The sequence below is a fragment of the Leptosomus discolor genome, chromosome 13 (genome assembly GCF_034619465.1).
Source record: "Leptosomus discolor isolate bLepDis1 chromosome 13, bLepDis1.hap2, whole genome shotgun sequence".
Taxonomy (NCBI): domain Eukaryota; kingdom Metazoa; phylum Chordata; class Aves; order Leptosomiformes; family Leptosomidae; genus Leptosomus; species Leptosomus discolor.
Genome location: NC_141403.1, coordinates 19,586,349 through 19,607,164, shown reverse-complemented (window position 1 = coordinate 19,607,164; position 20,816 = coordinate 19,586,349). Strand labels below are relative to the sequence as shown.

The 20,816-nt window shown below is 44.1% G+C and overlaps 2 protein-coding genes across 4 annotated transcripts in view; one reads left to right on the top strand and one right to left on the bottom strand.

Moving 5' to 3' along the window:
• Positions 1 to 13,171, top strand: part of ESCO1 (establishment of sister chromatid cohesion N-acetyltransferase 1) — a 30,952-nt gene extending 17,781 nt beyond the window's left edge. The window contains exons 8-12 of one of the 3 annotated variants that reach the window (XR_015183865.1): positions 5,724 to 5,813; positions 8,197 to 8,340; positions 9,247 to 9,434; positions 11,957 to 12,230; positions 13,071 to 13,171. Coding sequence is in view for 2 of the 3 variants with exons in the window: in XM_009952031.2 (XP_009950333.1) it covers positions 5,724 to 5,813; positions 8,197 to 8,340; positions 9,247 to 9,434; positions 11,957 to 12,104 (570 nt within the window). In the remaining variant the exon portion in view is untranslated. Of the gene's footprint in view, positions 1 to 5,723; positions 5,814 to 8,196; positions 8,341 to 9,246; positions 9,435 to 11,956; positions 12,969 to 13,070 lie in introns of those variants that run through there. The other 2 variants (XM_009952031.2, XM_086472606.1) reach the window with 2 other exon arrangements.
• A 3,368-nt stretch (positions 13,172 to 16,539) lies between these two features.
• The window catches only part of GREB1L (GREB1 like retinoic acid receptor coactivator), a 61,985-nt gene continuing 57,708 nt past the window's right edge, over positions 16,540 to 20,816 (bottom strand). Inside the window, exons 30-32 of the mRNA XM_086472582.1 lie at positions 19,532 to 19,732; positions 18,255 to 18,393; positions 16,540 to 16,703 (exon numbers count right to left, since the gene is read on the bottom strand). Of these exons, the coding sequence (XP_086328708.1) occupies positions 16,540 to 16,703; positions 18,255 to 18,393; positions 19,532 to 19,732 (504 nt within the window). The remainder of the gene's footprint in view (positions 16,704 to 18,254; positions 18,394 to 19,531; positions 19,733 to 20,816) is intronic.

The following is a 20,816-nucleotide window of genomic DNA, read 5'->3' as shown; positions in this document are numbered from 1 at the left end:
TTTTCTCATAACAATTTGACTGATGCTGTTTTCTGCATGGGCAAGTAGCTTTTGCCATGCTAAATAACGAAGTCTTTAACGCTAGTCATTTGACTCGTAGTCAGTGGTTCTTGGTGTGGTAATGTCTGTGACGGAAACATCCTCACCTCCTCTTAGAAAATAATTTGAATTTTAGGTAAGCCTTCTTGCCAGTGAATTAGTACATCAAGTCTCTGCTTCTTAATGCTTAGTCATCCAGAAATTCCAGAAGAATGATTGCTAGTTATCCTGGTTTTGCTAGGAGGTTGGTAGTGGGTATTGTTGGGAGGATGGCTCAGAGGTGTGCTGTGCTTGGTTTCTGTGTGTGTAACTACCTTCCTTTCCCTGACAGAAAGTGTTAACTGGACAGTAGCATCGTGGGATTAAAAAAATTGTACTAGAGAAAGTCTTAGTAACTTCTTGGTTAGACTTTCTGGTCCAGGAACATCTGGTCTTGGTGACCTTGGTATGTTACTTTATTAGCTCTCTAGATACTCTTTTTTTATGTAGTTAATGCATTTGGCATAACTGTTGATTTGGAGGCCACTCTAAGGTATCTTAGAAGCATTTTTTCATTCTTTTGGTATTTGCATTCTTCGTGCCATATGATGCAGTCCCAGTCTGACTCGAGAAGACTTTTCTTACGTTTTTTTTCTCCCTTTTGAATATCTCTTGCTACGTGCCTAGTAATTCTATTGAAGATTCCATTCACAGAATCAAAAAAAAAAAGGCCTATATACATCATCAAGCTAGAGCTTGCTGTGAACTGTGAAAATGGACTTTATTGTTAAGTGTCTTGCCCACCTGCATGCAGCTGCTTTGTGGGTTTTTTAAAAGTACTGAGTAGCCAGAAGATAGTTTGCACGTAAATAATAAATTATTTTTTGTCTCCAACAAAATATGCTTGGGTTTTTTTTAAAGGCCTGTCTTGTTTCTTTTAGTAAAAATCAGAAATTCCATGATGCCCCCAGAAGTAGGCCAGGCTAATAAGGAGATGGTATTGGGATACTTGTTTCGCCATAGATGGCCAAGAGAGACAATAAGGAAATCGCAGGCTTTGTGTGGAGAGAGAGATTTTGGCAAGTTTAATGACATTTTCTAGTTTTGGGAGAGATGATTGGCAAGGACTGATACGGGCTTTCTGAAGGGTGCCATTTGCGATTAATAGAAGGGTGCCAGTTGAATAAGCAAGAAGGTAGGGTGGTCAAGGGTAGTGCTGGAGCAGGAGTGGATTAGTGTGAGAGGTGTCCCCTACTGCAGACAAGTGCAGGAGTCTGTCTCACTGTCCTTCTGGTTTCAGACATCTGAAAGCACCCAGAAAAAATATGCCATTCTAGCGTGTGCATGCATTGAGTGATGACATATATCCCTCGAGTGATAACTCCACTGGGATGGATAACTTTGTGGGATGGATATGTGGTTCAGTTTTATAAAATCCTCTAGTTGTGGTACCACACAGTATCAGTTGTCTGTCTTCTCTGTGATACCACGTAGTATCGACTTAGTATTTCTGCAACGTTTTGTTAAGAGCAAGACGTTATTTTTAGTGACGTTTTTAAGTTGCAAAGCCAAAAACTTAAGTTAGGAAATGCCTGTGGATTCAGGTGCCTGATGTGAATGCAGTTAATGCATTTCTATTTCAAGCTCATTCTCTTAGCTAAGAATATTTTGAGCTGAAGAAAGCAGAAGAAGCTGTTATTTGAGCAAATGTCTAATCTGATAAGTTGTAAATAGCTATTCTGCTGTAACTGCACACAAGCCCATCTGTGAGGTTCTTCGCTTTTCAGATTAAAAAAAAAAAAAAGCAACATTTGACTTCTTGGGACCAATAAGGTTAATAGAATATCGGGATTGAAGGTGATGATGAACCTCATGTCATCTTAAAAAGATTTTGTGCTTATCTTGATTTACATTAATTCTGAAAGTGATACATCTGTACGATATAAAACTTAATAATATTTCAGATAAAATTCTTACATTAGCTGTCTTCTGTGAGAGTATTAGTTTTAACAGAGGGCAGTATTTGGTAGTTACATCCAAGGATCTTAATGTGTTCTACAGTCAAAACCTTGTTCTCCATATTACGTTCATAGGAAAGAGAGGCAGAACATCTGTAATTTGATGAAGACCTCAGGAAGAAGAATGCAGTAGACATAATTTTCTGCTACAAATGACAAAGGATAAAAGTGCACAAAATTTCGTACTGAACTTGATTATTAGGGGAAAATTTCATAAATGCTTTTCCTGGTGAAGATCAAGGATAATACAGTATTAAACACATTTTCCTCACTACCTCAATATTTTGGAGGAAAAAACGGTATAAGAAAACACCACCGATTTTCGTGTGTTTGTATCCATTTGAGAGACAGGGTGTACAGACAAGCCAGAACTGACATATAGAAAGATGCTAGGTTTGCTGTCCCAGTTCCTACCCTTGCATAAAAACTTCTAAAACATGAGGAGATGCATGGGAAGCAGTCTGTTGTGTCTTCTAATTTATGCATTTAAAGACAAAGCTACATCAGAGATTATTTTAAACTATAAGCAGAACATAGTTCATATGAAATTGAGTGCTGAACGTTTCAGTGACCATGCTCTTAATGTTGGAGCCAGCTTTACAACTGTATTCTACATCACTCATTATACACATATATAATATCCAGTGGATGCAGTGCACTACACAGTGTAGTGATAATTACTGTCTGTGCTGTCCCATGATGTGGTAGCAGCTGCTTGTCTGCATTGCCCTTTTTTGAATGATTTCTTTCTTTTGCAGTTATATTGCCATTGCGCCTTAATAAACAAGCAGAAGCAATCTTTAATCTTGTTTGAATTGGGAGGAAAAGTTAGAGGTAGACTGAAAAATGAGTTGGCTGTGCATTGCAGAGTTGCCTTATGTTCTCAGACAATTACAACTGCCTGTAGGGTAAATCGGTGTAACACGGAACAGGGGAGGGTATCGCAGCAGGTACTACACACCAGTGGGGCTTCGTACAGCACCAGTCTGCCCAGCTGGGGAGATAAGGGCATATGTGCCTTGCTACTGCTGGCTATAGGTAATCTGTTGTTGAGCAGAGACTTCCAGTATCGGGGAGGAGCGTTATAATCATGTTCTTTTACTCCAGGCCTTGCAGAATGTGTATCCTGGTGGGAACACTAGCTTTCCTTTTAACTTCTTTGGTCATCACAAGCGATGTGTATCAATGCTTGGGCGTGTCATTCAACAGTAAATGCCCTAAAGTAATTTCAATTAAAAGGAAAGGAAAAGCAATTTTTCTGACATTGCGGTAGAATAATATAGAGTATAGTGCAGATGTAATGTCTTTGTTCCTTACTGCAGTGATCTGCCGGAGTGAAGCAGTCCTACTTTAGTTCTCGGTGTTCAAAATACCTTGCAGACTGGTGTATATTGCTTTAAAATAGGTGTGTTAAGGGAAATCAGACCACGTGCAAGATGCTTGTACTAAAGCATGTTTTGTGTATTGTATATATCTAATAGGATCAGTCTCAGATGAAGCTATAGCGCATTTTCCGTAACAGCTTTAATGTTAGACTGTGACAGAGCTGTGACCAATCTTGTGCATTACTTCCATTTGTCTGGTTTAAAAGAAGCACGGGTCATTCCTTACTGAACAATAAGGATACTGAAGATGCAGGTACTTATGTGAAATGCTAGTTTTGCTTTTTGAAATTCTTAGAGCTGCATCAATAACGAATATGACTTTAAAATGTCTTTGCTAAAAATCTTGGATGAGCTTAGGGTTTGCAGAAGGGTTTTGGGAAGCTTCATTTAAAAGATACATTTCTGAATAAATAAATAAACTTCAATTTAAAAACTACCCCTCCTGTGAATATGATCACTCCCTATAATACTGATCACTTCAGAAAATGAACAGGTGGACAGTCAAGAAAATCATGAATTCTAAGTGTTAGAGAGTCAATGATGGCATTTTTACAGAATTAATTTTAGACTTCTGCTAATATACTGTTGCTTAAAAGTATAACAGCAATATGATGTTCAGAAATGTTTTCTTCCATCGGATTTAATTTTGGTGGAAATACCTGGCTGTGACGTTAACAAGATACCTTCACTTAAAACTTAGGGTTGAATATTCTGCCTTAGGCCTGCAACATTCTGGCTGCTGTAGGGGTAGGGTTGTCAAACGCGTCACACTTACCTGCTGAGTGATGGTCACGGTTGGTTTTAAACAGGCTCTAGAAAGGGAGGGAAAACAGGGAGCCGAAAGGCAGCAAAAGACAAGAAGTTGAGAGAGGTGGTGTTTGAGGGTGGAGAGTAGTGATCTTGCCTGAATCTTGTGACGCTTTTCCTGACAGTCTCAAAAAGCATGTCACAATCCCACAAATTGCACTCTTCTGCTTACCTGAGTACTGCGACGCTGCTGTTTACTGCCCTTTGTGCTCAGACCATAGTGTATATAAATTCAAATAGGATCTTAATTTGCGTTGGTGTTTAGTGCAACTACTACTGAGAAGAAAAGCAGGCAGAGTCAAAATGGTGTCTGTGTTGCAACCGTTGCCATGCTGGGTGTTAAACTCGTGCTTAAATAGTTCCTGGGCTACCAGCAAGTAGAAAAATTTCTAAAATTATTCTCATCATGTCTTGTTTGGGGTGAGGGAGTAAAATCAGCATGATTAAAATGAGATACAGATCAAGTATTATAACACTTGTCTTTTTTTTTGGTGGCAGTATATATGGCATTCATCCAGTGCCAAATTCCATTGTTTGGTCTTTAGTTGAACATTATTTTATGGGAAGGTACAGATTTCAATGAGAATTATTCCATCACTATTGTTTCTTGAAAGGCTTTTTTATTTAAAGTTGCTTTGAGTAAGACTTGTAGAACAGCCTTTTTAGTGGCTGAAGTTAATTCTGCATTCAGTATTTTTAGGTCCCATCAAAGCAACTTGAGTTCTAATATCTACCAGTCCCATCTTACTAGATTTAAGTGGCTTTTTTGTTTTGTTTTTTTCCATGCAGGTACTGCTCATTATTCACCACGAGTGTGGATCTGAAGAAGAGTTAATTACCTCTATTTTTTTGAGTATGTTTATACTTCAGATACACACAACGTAGCCTCCTTCCCCATTAGATTCTTAGAAGGTAGTTATAAATTTTTTTCTAGTATCCTTCTTGTGGCTTTAACAGTTATGATCAGTAACAAAATAAACTATTCCTTACATTTTGGGCAACTGCATGCCAATCAGTTCACTTAGAACCTCCTGGAGGTCTTTCGCATGCCAAACTTTAAAACTGAGTGTGTATTTGTGGAGGTAACTATGTTAAAAAGAAATCTTTTATTAAAACTTAGGGGTTTTCCCATTCACTGGACTTTGGAAAATTAAGTATTACCTAGGTTTGGAAATGAGTTATGTGAGACAAGTTTGCTACTTCCGTTTGCACTGCAATCCTGGGGGAAAAAAATGTAGTTGGGAAATTAAAAGACACTTTCACAAATTGTTTCTAGATATAGTTAGGCTATTGTATAAATTATTGTGTAAATAAGATCATACTGTATCTGTTGTGCTCATTTCAAAAAGCTAGCTGAAGTTTCCTTCTCTAGCAAAGCAGCTGCTAACTAGTGTGAAATCTCTGCATAAATTCAGTGTCTAGAACAATAATATGCAATTTCTGCTTGTGAAAGTACATCTCGTATATGGTTTAGATAAGTGTTTGTTTTATTTAGGGTTGGAAAAAAGAGAGAATTTTGGCTGAATATCCCGATGGAAAAATAATAATGGTTCTTCCGGACGACCCAAAGTATGCACTTAAAAAGGTATGGTGAAAAGGACTGGGGCTGGTGCTTCTCACCTTGTTTGATGTTTCCATGTAAGTAATGAGAATGTTCGTAGTAACGCTTGTGTAATTTACGTGTGAGCAGTTGAAGTCGGACTCAAAACTGCAGCGGTTCTGTAGCTTTTTTCCACAAGCAGGTCAGACGTCTCACTCTTACCGCACTGCTGCTCCCTTCAGAGAGAGGATGGGACTGAGCAGGCGTGGGACAGCATCAACCAACTGGTTATTTTTAATTTTTTTTTTTAATATACTTGCTGAATGTCTGCCAGATATTTTAGATTATATAAACCTCCTACTATATTTAAACAAACTGAAATGGCTTCACTTTATTACACAGCATGAATATGGGACCATTCTCTAAATGATTTTTGGATAAAACCAGATTTAGATGGAAAGGGCCCTCAAAGTCATCTAGTCCATTCCCATGTCCAAAGCAGGATCAGCTCTGGTTATGACGCCTCTGACAACTTTCTAGAACTTCTACCCCTGGAGGTTTTTCTGACCTCTTGAGCCTCGTGTTACAGTGCTTCGCTCTCCGTAACATTAGGTAATTTTCCCTGAATGTCCAGCAGAATCTCCATACTGCAATTTAGGCTCATGAGTGCCAATCATACCGCTGTAGCTGTAGAAAACATCCTTTTTTTCCTCTTTGCAACAGCTTTTTTGTGCCTGAACAAACTCTTGATTGTTTCACCTTAAGGAGATTGATGGGATGTGCTGGTTTTTAGTTTATACTCCTAAATAATGTTTTCAGAGAGCTCTGATTGTTGTCGTACTCTTCTCTAGATTATTTCCATTTGGGCCACGTCTCACATTTCTTTTGAAACTCTTGATCTCCAGCTGGGCACAGTACAGTAGTGAGACTTAGGAGCAGCAGGGTGCTTCGGTGGCTGGCTGGCTGGCCTGTGTTCGTGCACCTTAACGTGCCATTACGTTTGTTTTTTCAGTAGCGTGGCATTGATACTGTTTAGCTGGGGATTTGCTGTGACTAATAGGTACTTTTTACAGTGCCACTATCACAGGATCACAGGATGGCTGAGGTTGGAAGGGAGGCTGAGTTGATGCCCAAGACAGCTCTCTGATGGCGTGACTGTAGTGGGTTCTCTTTAGACTAACACAGAATTTTTTAAGTTATTGAATTGAAAAGAAACTACAAGTTGTCTTTGCAATACTTAATGCAGATAAGTTTGTTTATTAAGTTTTGTTTCTCTGGTGATATTATCTTAATTTTAGTACATTCATTGCTTGTTCATTTTTTACTAAAATGGCTGAAGAAAAAATTACTTAAAATACCTAAGTGGGGCAGAAGAAAGGAAGAGTGTAGCAAACGAAGTCATTTAGGATGGAGTTCTGTGTGGTGAAAGTTGAGAGAATTTACAACTGTTACCACTGTGGGTGACTGACTTCGAGAACGGTTTCTTAGTGTTTCAAATTGGCTAGTTGGACCTGTCATTAAAGGACTGGTACCTGAAGGTTAGATGAGAAAGCAGAGAGTAACTATCAGTACCACCGTGCCTTTTAAAAGTTATTTTAAAAGCATTTTTTTAAGATAATTTTCCATTGATCAGTACTAACTTCATATATTGAAATAATCAGTCATTCTAGTTTTGCTTTACTCATGTAACCCCAGCATGCATTAAAGAAGCTTGCACTGTTCAATGCACTGCATAGGAAAGGCGCCTTATTTCTGTCTCGTGAGGTGATAGGGGGGTGGTAGAGGTGTTTCAATGCCCGCTGGTAGGTACAAGAATCCCCCCGTAAAATCTCAGCTCGTGCACAAGCTTTTGTTTACATTCATGCTGGAGTTTATATATTTCTTCTAAACTTGCTAATATTAAGCAAAATTTTATTTTCAGTTACTCTTGCAAAACTAATTGAGGAGCAGAAAGCTTGAGGAAAGAGACGACAGTTACTCATTCCTTTACAACAAACGCATGTGTCTTCTAGCTGCCTCGGCACTGTGCTTGCTACCATCAGCTCAAAACCCTTAATGGATTAGTTCTCAAGAATTTAAAAATAACAGACAGAAAACCTTTAACTAAGCTAGTTTAACTTCTGGCCTGGATCTCATTTACCTCTAGAATATCAGGGTCCGCGCTTTGATTATCTGCGTTCTCTCCATTAGCCTGTGACTAACCGAAGCTTGCGCTCGATGGAAGCTGACTTAGAGGTCTCTACTCTTCCTATCATTTAAGGAACGTTTATGTGGACTGATGTGTTGCAGGTCACGTAGGGTAATCCTTAACTTCTGGAATAGCTTTTGGTGTTCTAGATGCCTTTGTGCCTTTTTGCAAATACGCGTTATTTATACAAATGTACGTTCACGTGTGTTTCTTAAACAGCATTTAAACTTATTTTGACAGGTTGAAGAAATTAGAGAAATGGTAGACAATGACTTGGGATTTCAGCAAGCTCCACTCATGTGTTACTCTAGAACTAAAACTCTTCTTTTTATTTCTAACGACAAAAAAGTTATCGGCTGTTTAATTGCAGAACATATCCAGTGGGTAAGTGATTGAACCGGAGAAAGGCAGTCTGTGTCAGTGCTTAGTGGCTGTGTTCTTTGGACGTTCTGAACCTACAGGATTACCTTGGAGTTCGGGTCTGTCATTTAGCAAATAAGTATTCCATGTATGCCTGGTCCAGAGAGGAGGAGACTTTTGGTGGTAGACCATTCTGAACTGTAGTTACTCATTTTCGTATAGCTGACGCTGAGCTGAGACACATGTACGTGTCCTCCTTGGCTCAGACCTGCTCATCTAAGAACTTGCTACAGACGAAGGGTGGAGTTTTTCTTCCTCTGCTGTGCTCACGCTAGCTCTGGCTCGCCTCTCGCTCACTGACAAGCAGATGCAGCTCCCTGCCCGGCAGAACCCAACATGGATGAACAAGTGGGTGCTCTGTAGGGTTGAGTTGGCTCACCCTGGGGGCAGACAGCTCCACAGCGAACAGAAGCAGAGGGCAGAACTGTGCAGTGGAGAGCAGGACAGGTTGTCGGGCCACCAGTGGCAGTTCTAAAAACTGCTGTCAGAACTTTGTCACCTGTTCCGTCTGTTCCCTCCTAATCTGTGGAGTTCTGCTGTCCCTTGGGAGTAGCGGACTAGGAGCAAAACAGTCTTAGTCAAAGTCCGAGAAATTGATGCAAACACCTTAAAACAGGTGGTAATAAGAACTGGATTATTTGTTCCTGTTACTTTAAATCGCGTAAAGGGTTTTTTTGGTTTAATCTTGTATAATCTGTTCCAATTTTGAAACTGTTAAGAGAAATTAAATGAGACCTAAATATGCAGCCTTTTTGGTAAGGATTTTAGCAAGTGAGTATGTTTAACTGAAATAAATCACACAAGAATTGTTTTGTTCAGTCATTAGTGATGCTTTTATAAAGTGACAAATATGTTTTACATCACCTGCAGGGCTACAGAGTTATAGAAGAGAAGGTTCCAGAAGTCAGTTCAGAAAATGAGAAAGTCATATTTGAAAGACAGAAAGCGTGGTGCTGTTCAACTTCTCCAGAGCCTGCTATCTGTGGGATTAGTCGGATATGGGTATTCAGCATGATGCGTCGAAAGAAGATTGCTTCTCGGATGATAGAGTGTCTTAGGTAATATAAAAAAATCGTTCCTCGGTTACCTCTGTTTTGGAGAGATCTCAGTGCAAGACATTTGTGTGCCTCAAGCTTGTATTGTTAAGCTGCTGGTGATACTGGGGATGTAGAGTTGAGCGCAGTTGACAGCTCCAGTGTTATGTGGAGTTCAGTGACTAACAACAGCATTCTGCAATAGCTTGTCTTCAACAGAAATCTTTCTGCTCAGTGCAGTTGTCATGAGTCACCCCAGCAGACTGCCAGTGAGCTTGGGTGAAGTCCTCCGGGGTAGTTATGAGTGAGGGGAACGAGACTGTCTTTGGTCCAAGTGTAAGATTTCCCCGGTGTGAAGGACGGGGACCCAGCCAGCGGCCGAGTCTTCATTCCGTAGAGGTGGAAAGGGGGCAAGAACAGACGAGTGTACCGAACTACTTGCTATAGTCTGGTGGCTTTTTTTCTTTACTCGGGTTTACTCAGCGCTATGAGATATTTTCAATTTCCATGGAGCTTTAGTAGCTAGGGATGAGTGCATTCAGCTGAATGCTCAGTGCGAGATCCATAAAAGGACACAAACATCCGCTGGTTAGATAAACGTTAAAAATGTTGAATCTCTAAACCTTAGGTTTCTTCCAGTGACATTTCCTAGAAGTTTAAAAATGCCTGCTCTGAGTAATGCCAAGAACTACCCAAATGTTAATACTGCTGGGCTGTCAGGTTTGTGCTAGCCCCATCTTGTTGGAGTTTGTGGCACAGGTACCGCTGTGTCTGCCAGTCCTTGCCCTCTTGGGGGTTTGGAGAGCCCAGCAAAGCTATTCCGCTCTGCAGAATGCAGCTTGCGTGGCTGGTGGAGTGACTGGAAAGGTCTTAACCTGATCACGTTCTGTCTGAGCTACTGACTGTAAAGCTGGGTTCAGCTACACCTGTTTTACCTTGGTGATTTCACTTCCTTTTTGGCTGATTTTTCATCGTGCATTGAGTAGCTTCCTAGAAACTACTTCTAAAGGAACGAGTTCTTCCCCAAAGCGATGCTGGAATTGCTCCCTCAGTTACAGCTCTAAAGGATCCTTAGAGTCCATTTTAATGGCTCGTCACAGCTAGCGAGAAGGGGTCTCGGTTTACCTCTTAGCTGTGCGCTGCATCGTACCTTGTGCAGTGCTCTGGTGCTTGGTCGGCTTCCAGTAGCTCATTGCTGTGTTAGTAGAAAACAGGCTCACCAAAAAAGAGCTTTGTGTGTTACTCTGGTGCTCGGTTGGTTTGCAGAAAGATCGGATGAGCTCTAGAGCTGGCATAAACGGGGGAGCCCAGAAAGCTGCAGAAGGCAAAGGAAAGGAGTGGGACTTGCTTTCTGATGGCAGTAGGCAGTTAGATCTGCTTAGCTGCCAGTGAAACTTCAACCTAAATGTCTTTGGCAGCAAAAGGTAGTTTGAACGGGATGATTCTGGTACCAAGCTAAATCCTGACTTGAAAATGCTGAAGGCATCCTAGCAGAGTTTTGAGTCCCTTTTGAGAGTGTCTGCCCCATTGCAGCTGAGCTGTCATAGCTGACCTGGAGTCACAAAAACCCGGTCAGACAGTCTTAAGAACGCTGTGAAATCAACTTCCTAAATACACTAAAGAGAAGGGAATAAGGCTGGTAATAATTAAAAAGGATTTTGCTCCCACTGTCTTTTCCTCGAGATGTAATGGAGCTGTCCATATGACCGAAGCTCATACCTGCTCTGCAAGTACATGTCAGTTTATTTTATAGGAATGTAAACAGTTAACTTCTTTAATGGGAGTGTCTTCTGTTTCTAAGGATAAGTGTTACCTCCTGCTTCCTCTGATCCAGGTCTTTCTTAAAGCCTGAGGTCAGTTCTCTAAATCTGCTCACATAGCCATCCAGCAAAGTACAATGGCGTCCCTGGGCTCTCTCCTCTCTCTTCAAATATGAATAAAAGATATTTTCATGAAGTTAAGCAAATTGAATCTTCCTTTTCATATCACTATTACTGAAAGTGTTTCACTTATGAATTATGCCTTGAGGCTGTGTTCTTAGAAGTTCTAAATTAACCCAAGATGTGCTCTCATGCAAGTGTCACGTTTTTTTTTTCAAACCAGGAACTTGAAGTTTCGTCAGGTCCTTTCAGCCCCTCTTGCACCCAGACTTGGTTGTAGCTTGTGATGTGTACTAGGGGTTGCAGTCATAGTCTGAGCAGCCTCTTTTCTATGAAGAAATGGTTGGAAGGAATTCAAACTTTTTTTTTTAAAACTCTGAAATTGAACTCTTGATGCACCTCACAAGCAATTTCTCTGTACAAACATGGCCTCTGAAATACCAAAACCTTATAAAAACTGTCCCAGAACAAGTGATCCTCTGCGCTGTTTGGAGGGGGATGGCTCATATGAATCGAGTCATCCCCTCCTAATAGAGCTTCTCCCCTTTGAATGTCTGTGCCACTGGATTAATGGGTTGTGGCCTAATTAATAGCATAAATGTTCTTGCAGCATTCCCTGAGCGTAATTGTTCTTTTTGTTTCTTTGTTTTTTCTCCTTTTAAACAGGAGCAACTTCATATATGGCTCGTACTTAAGTAAAGAAGAAATCGCTTTCTCCGACCCGACCCCTGATGGGAAGCTCTTTGCCACGCAGTACTGCGGCACCGGCCAGTTCCTGGTGTACAACTTCCTCAACGGGCAGCACCAGACCTAACCGCTGCTGGGGAATTCCGTTTGTACTGGGAGCCTTCTGCCGAACCGCACGGGGCGGGCGCAGACCTTCAGCAGAAGCCAGGGCCATTTTTATTACAGTGAACTCAGGACTGGTAACAACCGAAAGGTTGTACTATTTTATTAAAATTGTAAACAATGCAGTAATAGGCTAACTTTGTTTTTTTAAAAGAAAGATATTTTATTAACTTTTACAGAAGTTTGATTGTATTTTATCTAGTTAGTCATGTTTACATGCAGCAGAAAATTGTTCATAGTGGACTGTAAGCTAATGCAAAGACTCTGGTCTCGCTGACGAGTACATGGCTGAAGTTCTTACCGGGGGGATATACCAGTGCCGCTGGGTGCTGTAGCGCTGCTCCCCTCCTGCCGCCAGCGCCAGCACCGGGGTGAGGCCGTTACTGGTTGCTTGCTTGGCAGAGGGCAAGGCCACGCTCAGATGCATCAAGGCCAGAAGCTTTACGGTGCAGGCGGGGTGGGTGACTGCCCTCACGGGCCCTACAGTGGCTCCCCGGGCGCTGCGAGGTGTGAGGGAGCCTCCTGGGTGGCGGCAGCCTCGGGGACGTGTGCTGCCCCGTCCCCTTCCCCCCAGATTACTTGTGGAGTTACGGGGGGGACGGGGAATGCAAACCCCGAGGACTGGCGGGCTCGTCCTTCAAGCTTTTTGTTAAAGCACTGTACTGAGTATATACCTTTGTTAGTGACTTCACTTTGGTACTCGTCATGCCTTCATAAATCTCTCCTCTTTTAAAGGGTTTGTATGTTGAAAAACTGCTGTGGCCTTTCTTGATCTGTACATAATGTAGATAGATTAAAAATAAAATACTTGATAGCTTTTTTAAAGTTACTCTGTATCGATACTAAGCGTGAGTGAATCTTTAGTGTGTTTCATACTTCTGTCCGTGAAATGTCACCGTAGTGGCTAACGGCAGCGTGTGTTCTGAAGCAGCCTCTGGAGAACCCAGTCCCTGCCTCTTCCCCGTGTCACCGTGCGTCTGCGTCACACCCCAAGGATCAGCCCCAGCAGCTCCGGATCAAAACCCTCCTGGTACAGAGCTTACAGCAAGGTGAGAGGTGATGCCCTCAGCCTCGAGTAATACCTTAAAACCCTAACACAAGACAGGAAAGATCTAATTAAATTGGGGTTTATTTTAATTTTGGAACCTCAGTGCAGTTAGGATAACTTGTTGACATTGTGCTGTCCTTACCCTGGGGCTAGAGCTACAGTGAAGACCTCGCACCACCTCCGAAATGTTACTTGGGTCACTTAAAGCTGAAGCAGCTGGACGGTGGTGAGCTCCGGGCTGTAGAGGCTGCTGGTTCCAAGGTGTGACTTGTCACGTTCAGGGGGGCTGGGAGCAGGGCCTAAAGGGCTTGGTCAAAGAAGTGGGGCGGGTTCACAGAAAAGCTACGGTGATCCCAAAGGGCCGAGGTGCTTCTGCTGCTCTGAAGTGCTTGCCTGAGCAATACCGAAGCGTGGCCAGAGCAAACCCCACCTGAGCAATACCGAAGCGTGGCCAGAGCAAGCCCCTTTTTCAACTGCTTATACTTAAAGGGGTCTAGAAGTTGGTATTTACAGCTTGTTTACCGCCTCCCGCTTGTCTGGTGGAAAGACAGCTGCTCTCCCAGCTCACAGGTACCCGCCTTGGAAGAGCTCCAGCACAGGCAGCACACCCAGTTAGCTCCAGAAGAGCAAGGAGGGGAACTGGTGGCAGCAGCAGGAGGGGGTTTCTCAGGGGCACGCCCTGAAACAGCGTGTCCTGTGCCCAGGACCCCTTAAGAGAGAGGCAGGCATAAGTGGTAACTTAATATATTCAAATTTAATGAGAGCACATTATAAACATACCATAGCCACAACTTCAGACGGTTTCAGTTCATAAACAATAACATGAGGTAGACTGACTAGTGAAGCTAAATTCACCAAGTTTTTGGTTAAGAAAACTTTACACTAGGAAAGCAACATTTTTTTAACCCTCCTCCAAAAGTCACAAAAAGCAATTACATAAGTTAAGCAAAAAGCATCTGCATATGATTCTTTAAATTTTAGTTTACATTCAGATTTAACCTGTGAATAGACAAGAACAGCTACAGGTAAAACGTCACGCTGGCCAGCGGAATACATTCATGAGCATGGCCTTGGTGGCGAGGCTTAAACCCGAAGGGGAACAGCGCTAACCTAGATGTCAAGGACCGGTCTCCTTCCCAGGGGCGGTCAGGGGGCAGGCCTGCACCTCCAGGGCCACTTCTGTGCGCTCTGGCCCGAGTGTTACCGAAACTCCTGGCTTCCGCAGGGGAGGGGGTTCAGGAAAGGGGTCACTGTTGGTTGGGGAAGGCAGGCGGACACGCTGACTCGCTGACTGCGTGCTCAGCCTTCAGGACAGTTTTGCACTGCTTCACCAGCGGGCTGGCTAACTCCTAGTAGTCTCAGCACCTGGAATTTTAAGAACTTAGTGCAAACATCAAATACACAAACAAAAAGGAAACCATTTTTGAACACGTGACACCTGAAACTCCTACACCACACTAAGACTCGGGGTTGGCCTTAAGCCCCTCTGGTAGAACCAGACCTACTGGAATACATTCAGGTGTGTATCAAAAGCTTCAAGAAGCATCTTACATACCTACTTCATCCAAGTGTTAAAATAGATAAGGCAGGTTGTGTCTGAAGGAAAATAAAAAATAAATTTACAGAAAGGGGTTGTTCATCTGAAATTTGCTAAATTTACAGCATCAGAGTTAAGCTACATTAACACAGACATTTGCAAACCATTCTCCTTTAGCCTCTGTCAAATATATTATGGTTTTTCATCTGTAAACATCTCTCTTCACAAGATAAAAAAAAAAGTTGCTTCATTAACACTATGCTTAAAAAACCCCCGCAGCTTTGGCAGGTCCTTCTCCATGAGTTGCAGGTCAAGTATAAAAACGTGTTAATTTCATTGCTTTTTGGGGAGTAAACTGATATTCCTGAATCACGTTTAAGAACACGCTGCATTTTCCTTTTTAATAAAGGGGTCACGATGTGCAGGAAGATTTTTTTTTCTTTTTTTTTCTTTTTTTTCTCTTTTTTTTTTTTTTAATGGAACCACCTTGGGGTGACCCACACCAACTGCACGAGTGGAACAGTACCGCTACGGTTCAGCCCTGTCACCCCACGGCTGCTGCACCGAGTTCACTCCGGAGCTGCTTAACACGGCTCCGTAATACACCCGTGAGCAGAGCAACGTGCGACTGCCCCTACGGCCGGTACTGACGGAGCTTGATCAGGAAACACAGGGCTGGCAGCGTCGGGTGATGCCTCCAAGGATCTTTGCTTCTGGACAGAGTCTCTCCCGAGCAGTCCCAGCTCCCTGGGACTTCTCCCCCACTCCCCACTTGGAGCTACTGTGAAATACCTTCCGTCTCCCTCAGCTCCAGGTCGGGCAGCGTTGCCCTCCTGCACGTTTTTTGGCGTGTTGCGTCACGGACGGGTACGACGTGACAGACCTGACCTCGGCTCTGCAGCCAGCCGGAGCTGAGCGGAAAGGACACGGCGAGTCCGCTGCATGCGGCCCAGCACGAAGGCGCCGGCCGTGCGGCAGGACTCGCTTCCAGAGGCAAAGGAGGACGGACCACAGGTTTTCAAAGCCCTGACGAGACTGAGAAACTGAAGGTGATTTGCTGGCAAGTTATTCTGGCCGCTAACGGAGGCGAGAGCAGCGGTGAGAAGCCTTTTGCTTTGTCCCTGGAGTCGAGGAGGAGGGGCCTGAGGGGGTGACATAAGGGTGCTGGGAGACCCTGGGTGCACAGTGCCTGCCATGCGCTTGCTGATTTGTTCAGGTTTTAGTAGTAAACTTTGAACACCTGTGGAAATTTTGCCAAAGACAGTTTCAATACATACACAGTTACAAATGTTAAACTAACACTGCACAGAGAACAAGACTATTCAATACAAATATCTACGTTACATCGTATGTCAAAGCCCTGAGTATTCCTGTACCGCAGTACAGAGCTGAAGAGACACGGTGGGCTCTCCGCCACCCATCTGCAATAAATGCCACGTGCTGGGTTGCATTTCATGTAACACATTCACGCTCGCAGCTGCTGGGAGCAGCTTCTTCCCCTAGCTCAGCTGAATATAAAAAGGATTCTTCTTCAACCAAATTACATCCTCTTCCTCGATCCCACAGCTGGGCTGGCTGTGATTAGTGTCGACGGTTGTGACCGATGCGAAAATAACTGGAATTCAGGATCCTTTAAATCATACCTGATGTGGTAATTTTATCCCTAGGAATAAAGCCTACTCCGAATTGTGGGGAATCCTTTAGAGCAGTCTAGATAAATATCGGTTGCACTTTGCTCCACAGTGATTGTACTTTTTTTTTTAAAAAAAAGTTCTTTGTTTTTTTTTTTTTTTGTTAGCGGTGTCTTAGCGAAGCTTATATATGGCGTCCAGTAAGAAAATAGAGTGGTTTGTCATCGCTGCTGTTAGCAGTTTGAAACTCATCCCGAAGCCGGAACTGCCACTCGTCCTCCAACTCCAACCGGACTATTGTCTGCCGTAACGAGCTTCTGTCTTGACATATGACACACAGGGTGGCACCTTCAATTGAAAAGCACGTTAGATTCCCAGGGTACAGGAACAACGCTTATTTCCTTCCTTCATTTTCCTAAGCTATTTTAAAGAAATCTCTGCTGCTAGGAAGGCGAAAAGCAGCAGGAGAGGGGCTATGGACAACAGGCCAGCCGAGGCTCAGCTCAGCGCCGGGGCAGAGGCACGGGTGCCCATTTGCAGGGAGAAGCAAGCGCGGTGTGGGGTCTGCTCGGTAGCGCAGCACCTTGCTGCCCAACTGCCGTCAGCATCATCAGCTGTAGCAGAGAGAACATTCACTTGAATCCAAGACCCTTAAATCACTACTGATAATTATACCAACAGAAAACAGAACAAAGCCCACTTTTTTTTTTTAACGGGACATTTGGGTTTATACAAGGTCAATGAAACTCTATGAAGTCAAACCACTGTCAGTCCCACAACCGACTCCTGAGGAACTCTGCTATAACCTCCCTTAAGCATGAGAGCTCCCCTTGGTAAAGCACTGCAAGAGGGGTAACAAACCAAATCCCTCATTTCTGTGGCTTAACAAGCTCGCAAGCTTCATTCCACCTGGTGGTACCAGACTGCGGAGTCATTTAACGCACGGGAGAGCTGGGCCCCTTCAGGGCTTCCTCTGCACGCGCCCGACGCGCGGGACGTTCAGGTTTGAATCCTTCCCCTGACGGATCTGAGCAGGGAAAGGCCCTTCCTACCATTCACCCACTGCCCGTTTTTGTGAAGGAACCAGCCCTTGCTCAAGAAACCACCAAGGAAGCAGCGCCTCCGGCCGCATTCAGCCCCCGTCAGCTCCAGGGCTCGGCAGCGGCAGCGCCATCCCCACCGCGGCTGCCGCACGGCGGCGCCGCCCTGCCCTGCCCCTGGGGCCAGGCGGGTGCGGGGGCAAACTCTGAAACGTGGCTCTTGGGAATGGCTCAGGGTCACCCCCGCTGCACCCCCCCTCTCCCGGCGCGAGGGGCCAACGGCTCGGCCGTGCCCTCACAAATGCGGTGGAGCTCTGTAACGCGCTTCGCCATTACTGAGGACCTACGGCCATTTGCTAGTTGTTCGTATTAAGATAAAATGATGAAGAATGAGGTTTATAAGGTTCTGGTGAAGGCAGACCCCGTCATCCTCCAGCTAAGAGCTGCCCCAATCCACAGTGCTGAATACTTAGTGCCATTATAGACAGATTGCTTTAGCAGAATTTCTTGTCTTCATCAGTAACACCTATACTCTAAACTCTCAAGCCCCTGCCTGCACAATTCACTGGCTGATTTCCAGGTATCCTTGCACCTATTTCCATTGGATGTCACTTTAGAATAATTTAATGAATGTGATTTATCAAAGCCTAGTGAAGGTTCAATTACTCACACTTAATACCAACAGGAACAGAAGTTTTATATTCTCCCAAAGAAACACTCCATCCATTTCTTTCGAAAACACTAACTGTGAAAATAATGGAGCTGTTGACTCAAGCTGGTTATTCCTCCTTTCCCTTTTTCTCTGTGCTATTACTTGGCAGGAAAGCACCCGGGATGCACAGCAGAGCAATGAGATTACCTTTCAGGAACCTGAACCGCTTGAGGAGGTCTGCCCCAACGAAGGAGTCACAGAGATAGAGCAGAAGTCCGCTGAAGAACACCCCTTCGCAGTTGACGTTGACTGAGTGCGGGCGGGAGCTGATGTAGCATATAGCCACCTGCGAGGGAAGGGGAAAAGAAAGGCAGCACCTCTGCTTAGAAAATCTCTAACTATGACGTGAAGTGGAATAGAAAGTCACTTAGTGATACCAGGCGAGTCAGCTGGCGCTGGTAAAAATACAATCCAACAAGAGTGCAGGATTGAGCCAACTTCCCCGTGGAAATCACACACGGGACAAACGTCTAGATTCCCATTTGGTCACCAAGCCTGCAATAGGTTACTTCTTGGCTCTCCATAATTCAGTTTGATTGTTTGCTTCTCTGTGGATTATCTGCTTATAAAAACTGTTGAGATTATTTAGGTTGCTCTAACGAGGATACATTTGTCAAACGCAGAGAGCCAAGTCCATGACCGCAAGCATCAGCTAAGTGGTTCCCAGCACTGGGGCGCTCCTGTGTTTCAGTGCCGTGATGGCTGTTCTCTGTCAAAGCGTTCCTTCCCTATCTTGCCACTGACCTCCATACAATTTGTCAGATCAAACCCCTTGTTCGACTTTCACCCTGCTTCAGACCCAGCTCAAACTGACCAATGGGTTCAAAAATTCGGATGTCCCCACCTGCAGACATCTCCGTGCAAACCCCTAGTTTCCCTAGAAACCCAGGTTCATAAAAAGAAAAGCATCTAAAAGGAGAGCTGCAGGACAACGAACGAGCTTTGCCCATCAGTGAGGCAAGCCTCCAGACAAGGGTCGTATCAGAAGCTCTCTTAGCCAAAGGACGTTTGTTGCGAGGGCAAACACAGATAATAAAAAGCTGCCTGACAGGGCAGGGATCTAAAAGGTTTGTGGATAGTTTCTGTACAGACGATGCAGCACACCAAGCTCTGTCAAGAATGGCATCGCTTTGGGGTTTTTGCTTCAGATGAAATATTTTTTCAGACACCCACGCCCAATTCCTTTGCAAATCACCTCAGTCCATCACAGACCTGTGGTCTCTACCCACACCAGCCAGCTAGGAGGCTTTACCACCAGCTCTTCCAGTAGACTTGGTCCTTCAGCTCCAACAGCAGAGTCTCGCTGTTTGAGACCCAAGTCTTCAAATGAGGGTTGATAAAAGAAGGGGTTTTCCACACAAGAAAGAAGCTGAAGTAAAGATTTGCATTCACTCCTCCCCATTATCCCTGACAATATATTGTACCTCGAACCCGATGTTCAGGTAGCAGTCAATGGCCAACACCGGGTTCTTGAAGTTATGAACGGCCTTCGGGAAGAGTTTGTACGTCGCATGTTGAAGGAATTTCTCCAGGAGGAACTGAGACGGGGCTGCCAAGAGCGTATGCTCGCTGTCAGGGGCGCAGACGTACTGAAGAGGCATTATTGGTGCCAGGCTGTCCGAAACCTGCAATGAAACCGTGAGGAGGCCCTTTTAACCCACCTACTCGGTATATCTTCTCTGCAGGAGTTCCTCTAGCTGGGGAAGGGATCACCGTGACGGGGCAGGAAGAGAGAGAAAGCTGGGGGAAAGAATCAAAAATCCCCACTTGATTTCAACATAGCACCACAGCACAGAACTAAGGGAATTACTTGTTCTGTGGTTCCTAAGTACTTCTGCAGCTATCTGCCTGCCTAAAGAAGGGACAGAAAATCAGGAGTCCAAATTGTCACAGTGCCCCTTCCTCCCGCCTCACTCCTGGACAGTGCAGGAAGTGACATCCCCCTTGTGAGGAGTCATCCACAGAAAATGTTTCTGTGGAGTTTTCTCACAGGCCAGTCCGTCACTACGGATTGCACTGCAACCACAAGAACAGGAAAATTCAGAAAATGACCTCCCAAAATACTGAAATCCAGGGTTTAGTCAGTTGAATCTGAAATACAGGGGTGATTTTTTTAAAAGAAGATCATCGAATGGTTTGGGTCGGAAGGGACCTTTAAAGGCCATCTTGTCCAACCCCCTGCAGCGAGCAGGGACACCTTTAGCTGGATCAGGTGGCTCAGAGCCCCGTCCAACCTGACCTGGGATGTTTCCAGGGATGGGGCTTCCACCACCTCTCTGGGCAGCCTGTGCCAGTGTTTCACCACCCTCATTGTAGAAAATGTCTTCCTTGTATCTAGTCAAAATCTGCCCTCTTTTAGTTTAGAACCATTGCCCCTTGTCCTGTCACAACAGAGGGATGGTGTGGGAGGTGTTTAAAACAACGAGGAACACAATGTGTAAGATTCCTGGATTAAACCCAGCCCTTTGAAATACACCTCCCTTTAAAGCCGGCACAGGTGTAACACGCTCTGTATAAAATATTTGGTACCTCACATCATTTTTGTAAATATTCGGATTTCCCAGGTGGATTTCAAGGGTTCCAATTTTCAGTGCCTTTCCTCGGGTCTTTTTGTCAGCAAGTGCAAGAACTGAAAGCCATCACAAACCAAAAACCACTGGAAACTAGCGGCTGCGTTAAAATTATTAAAGCCAGGTCCAGTACGACTTG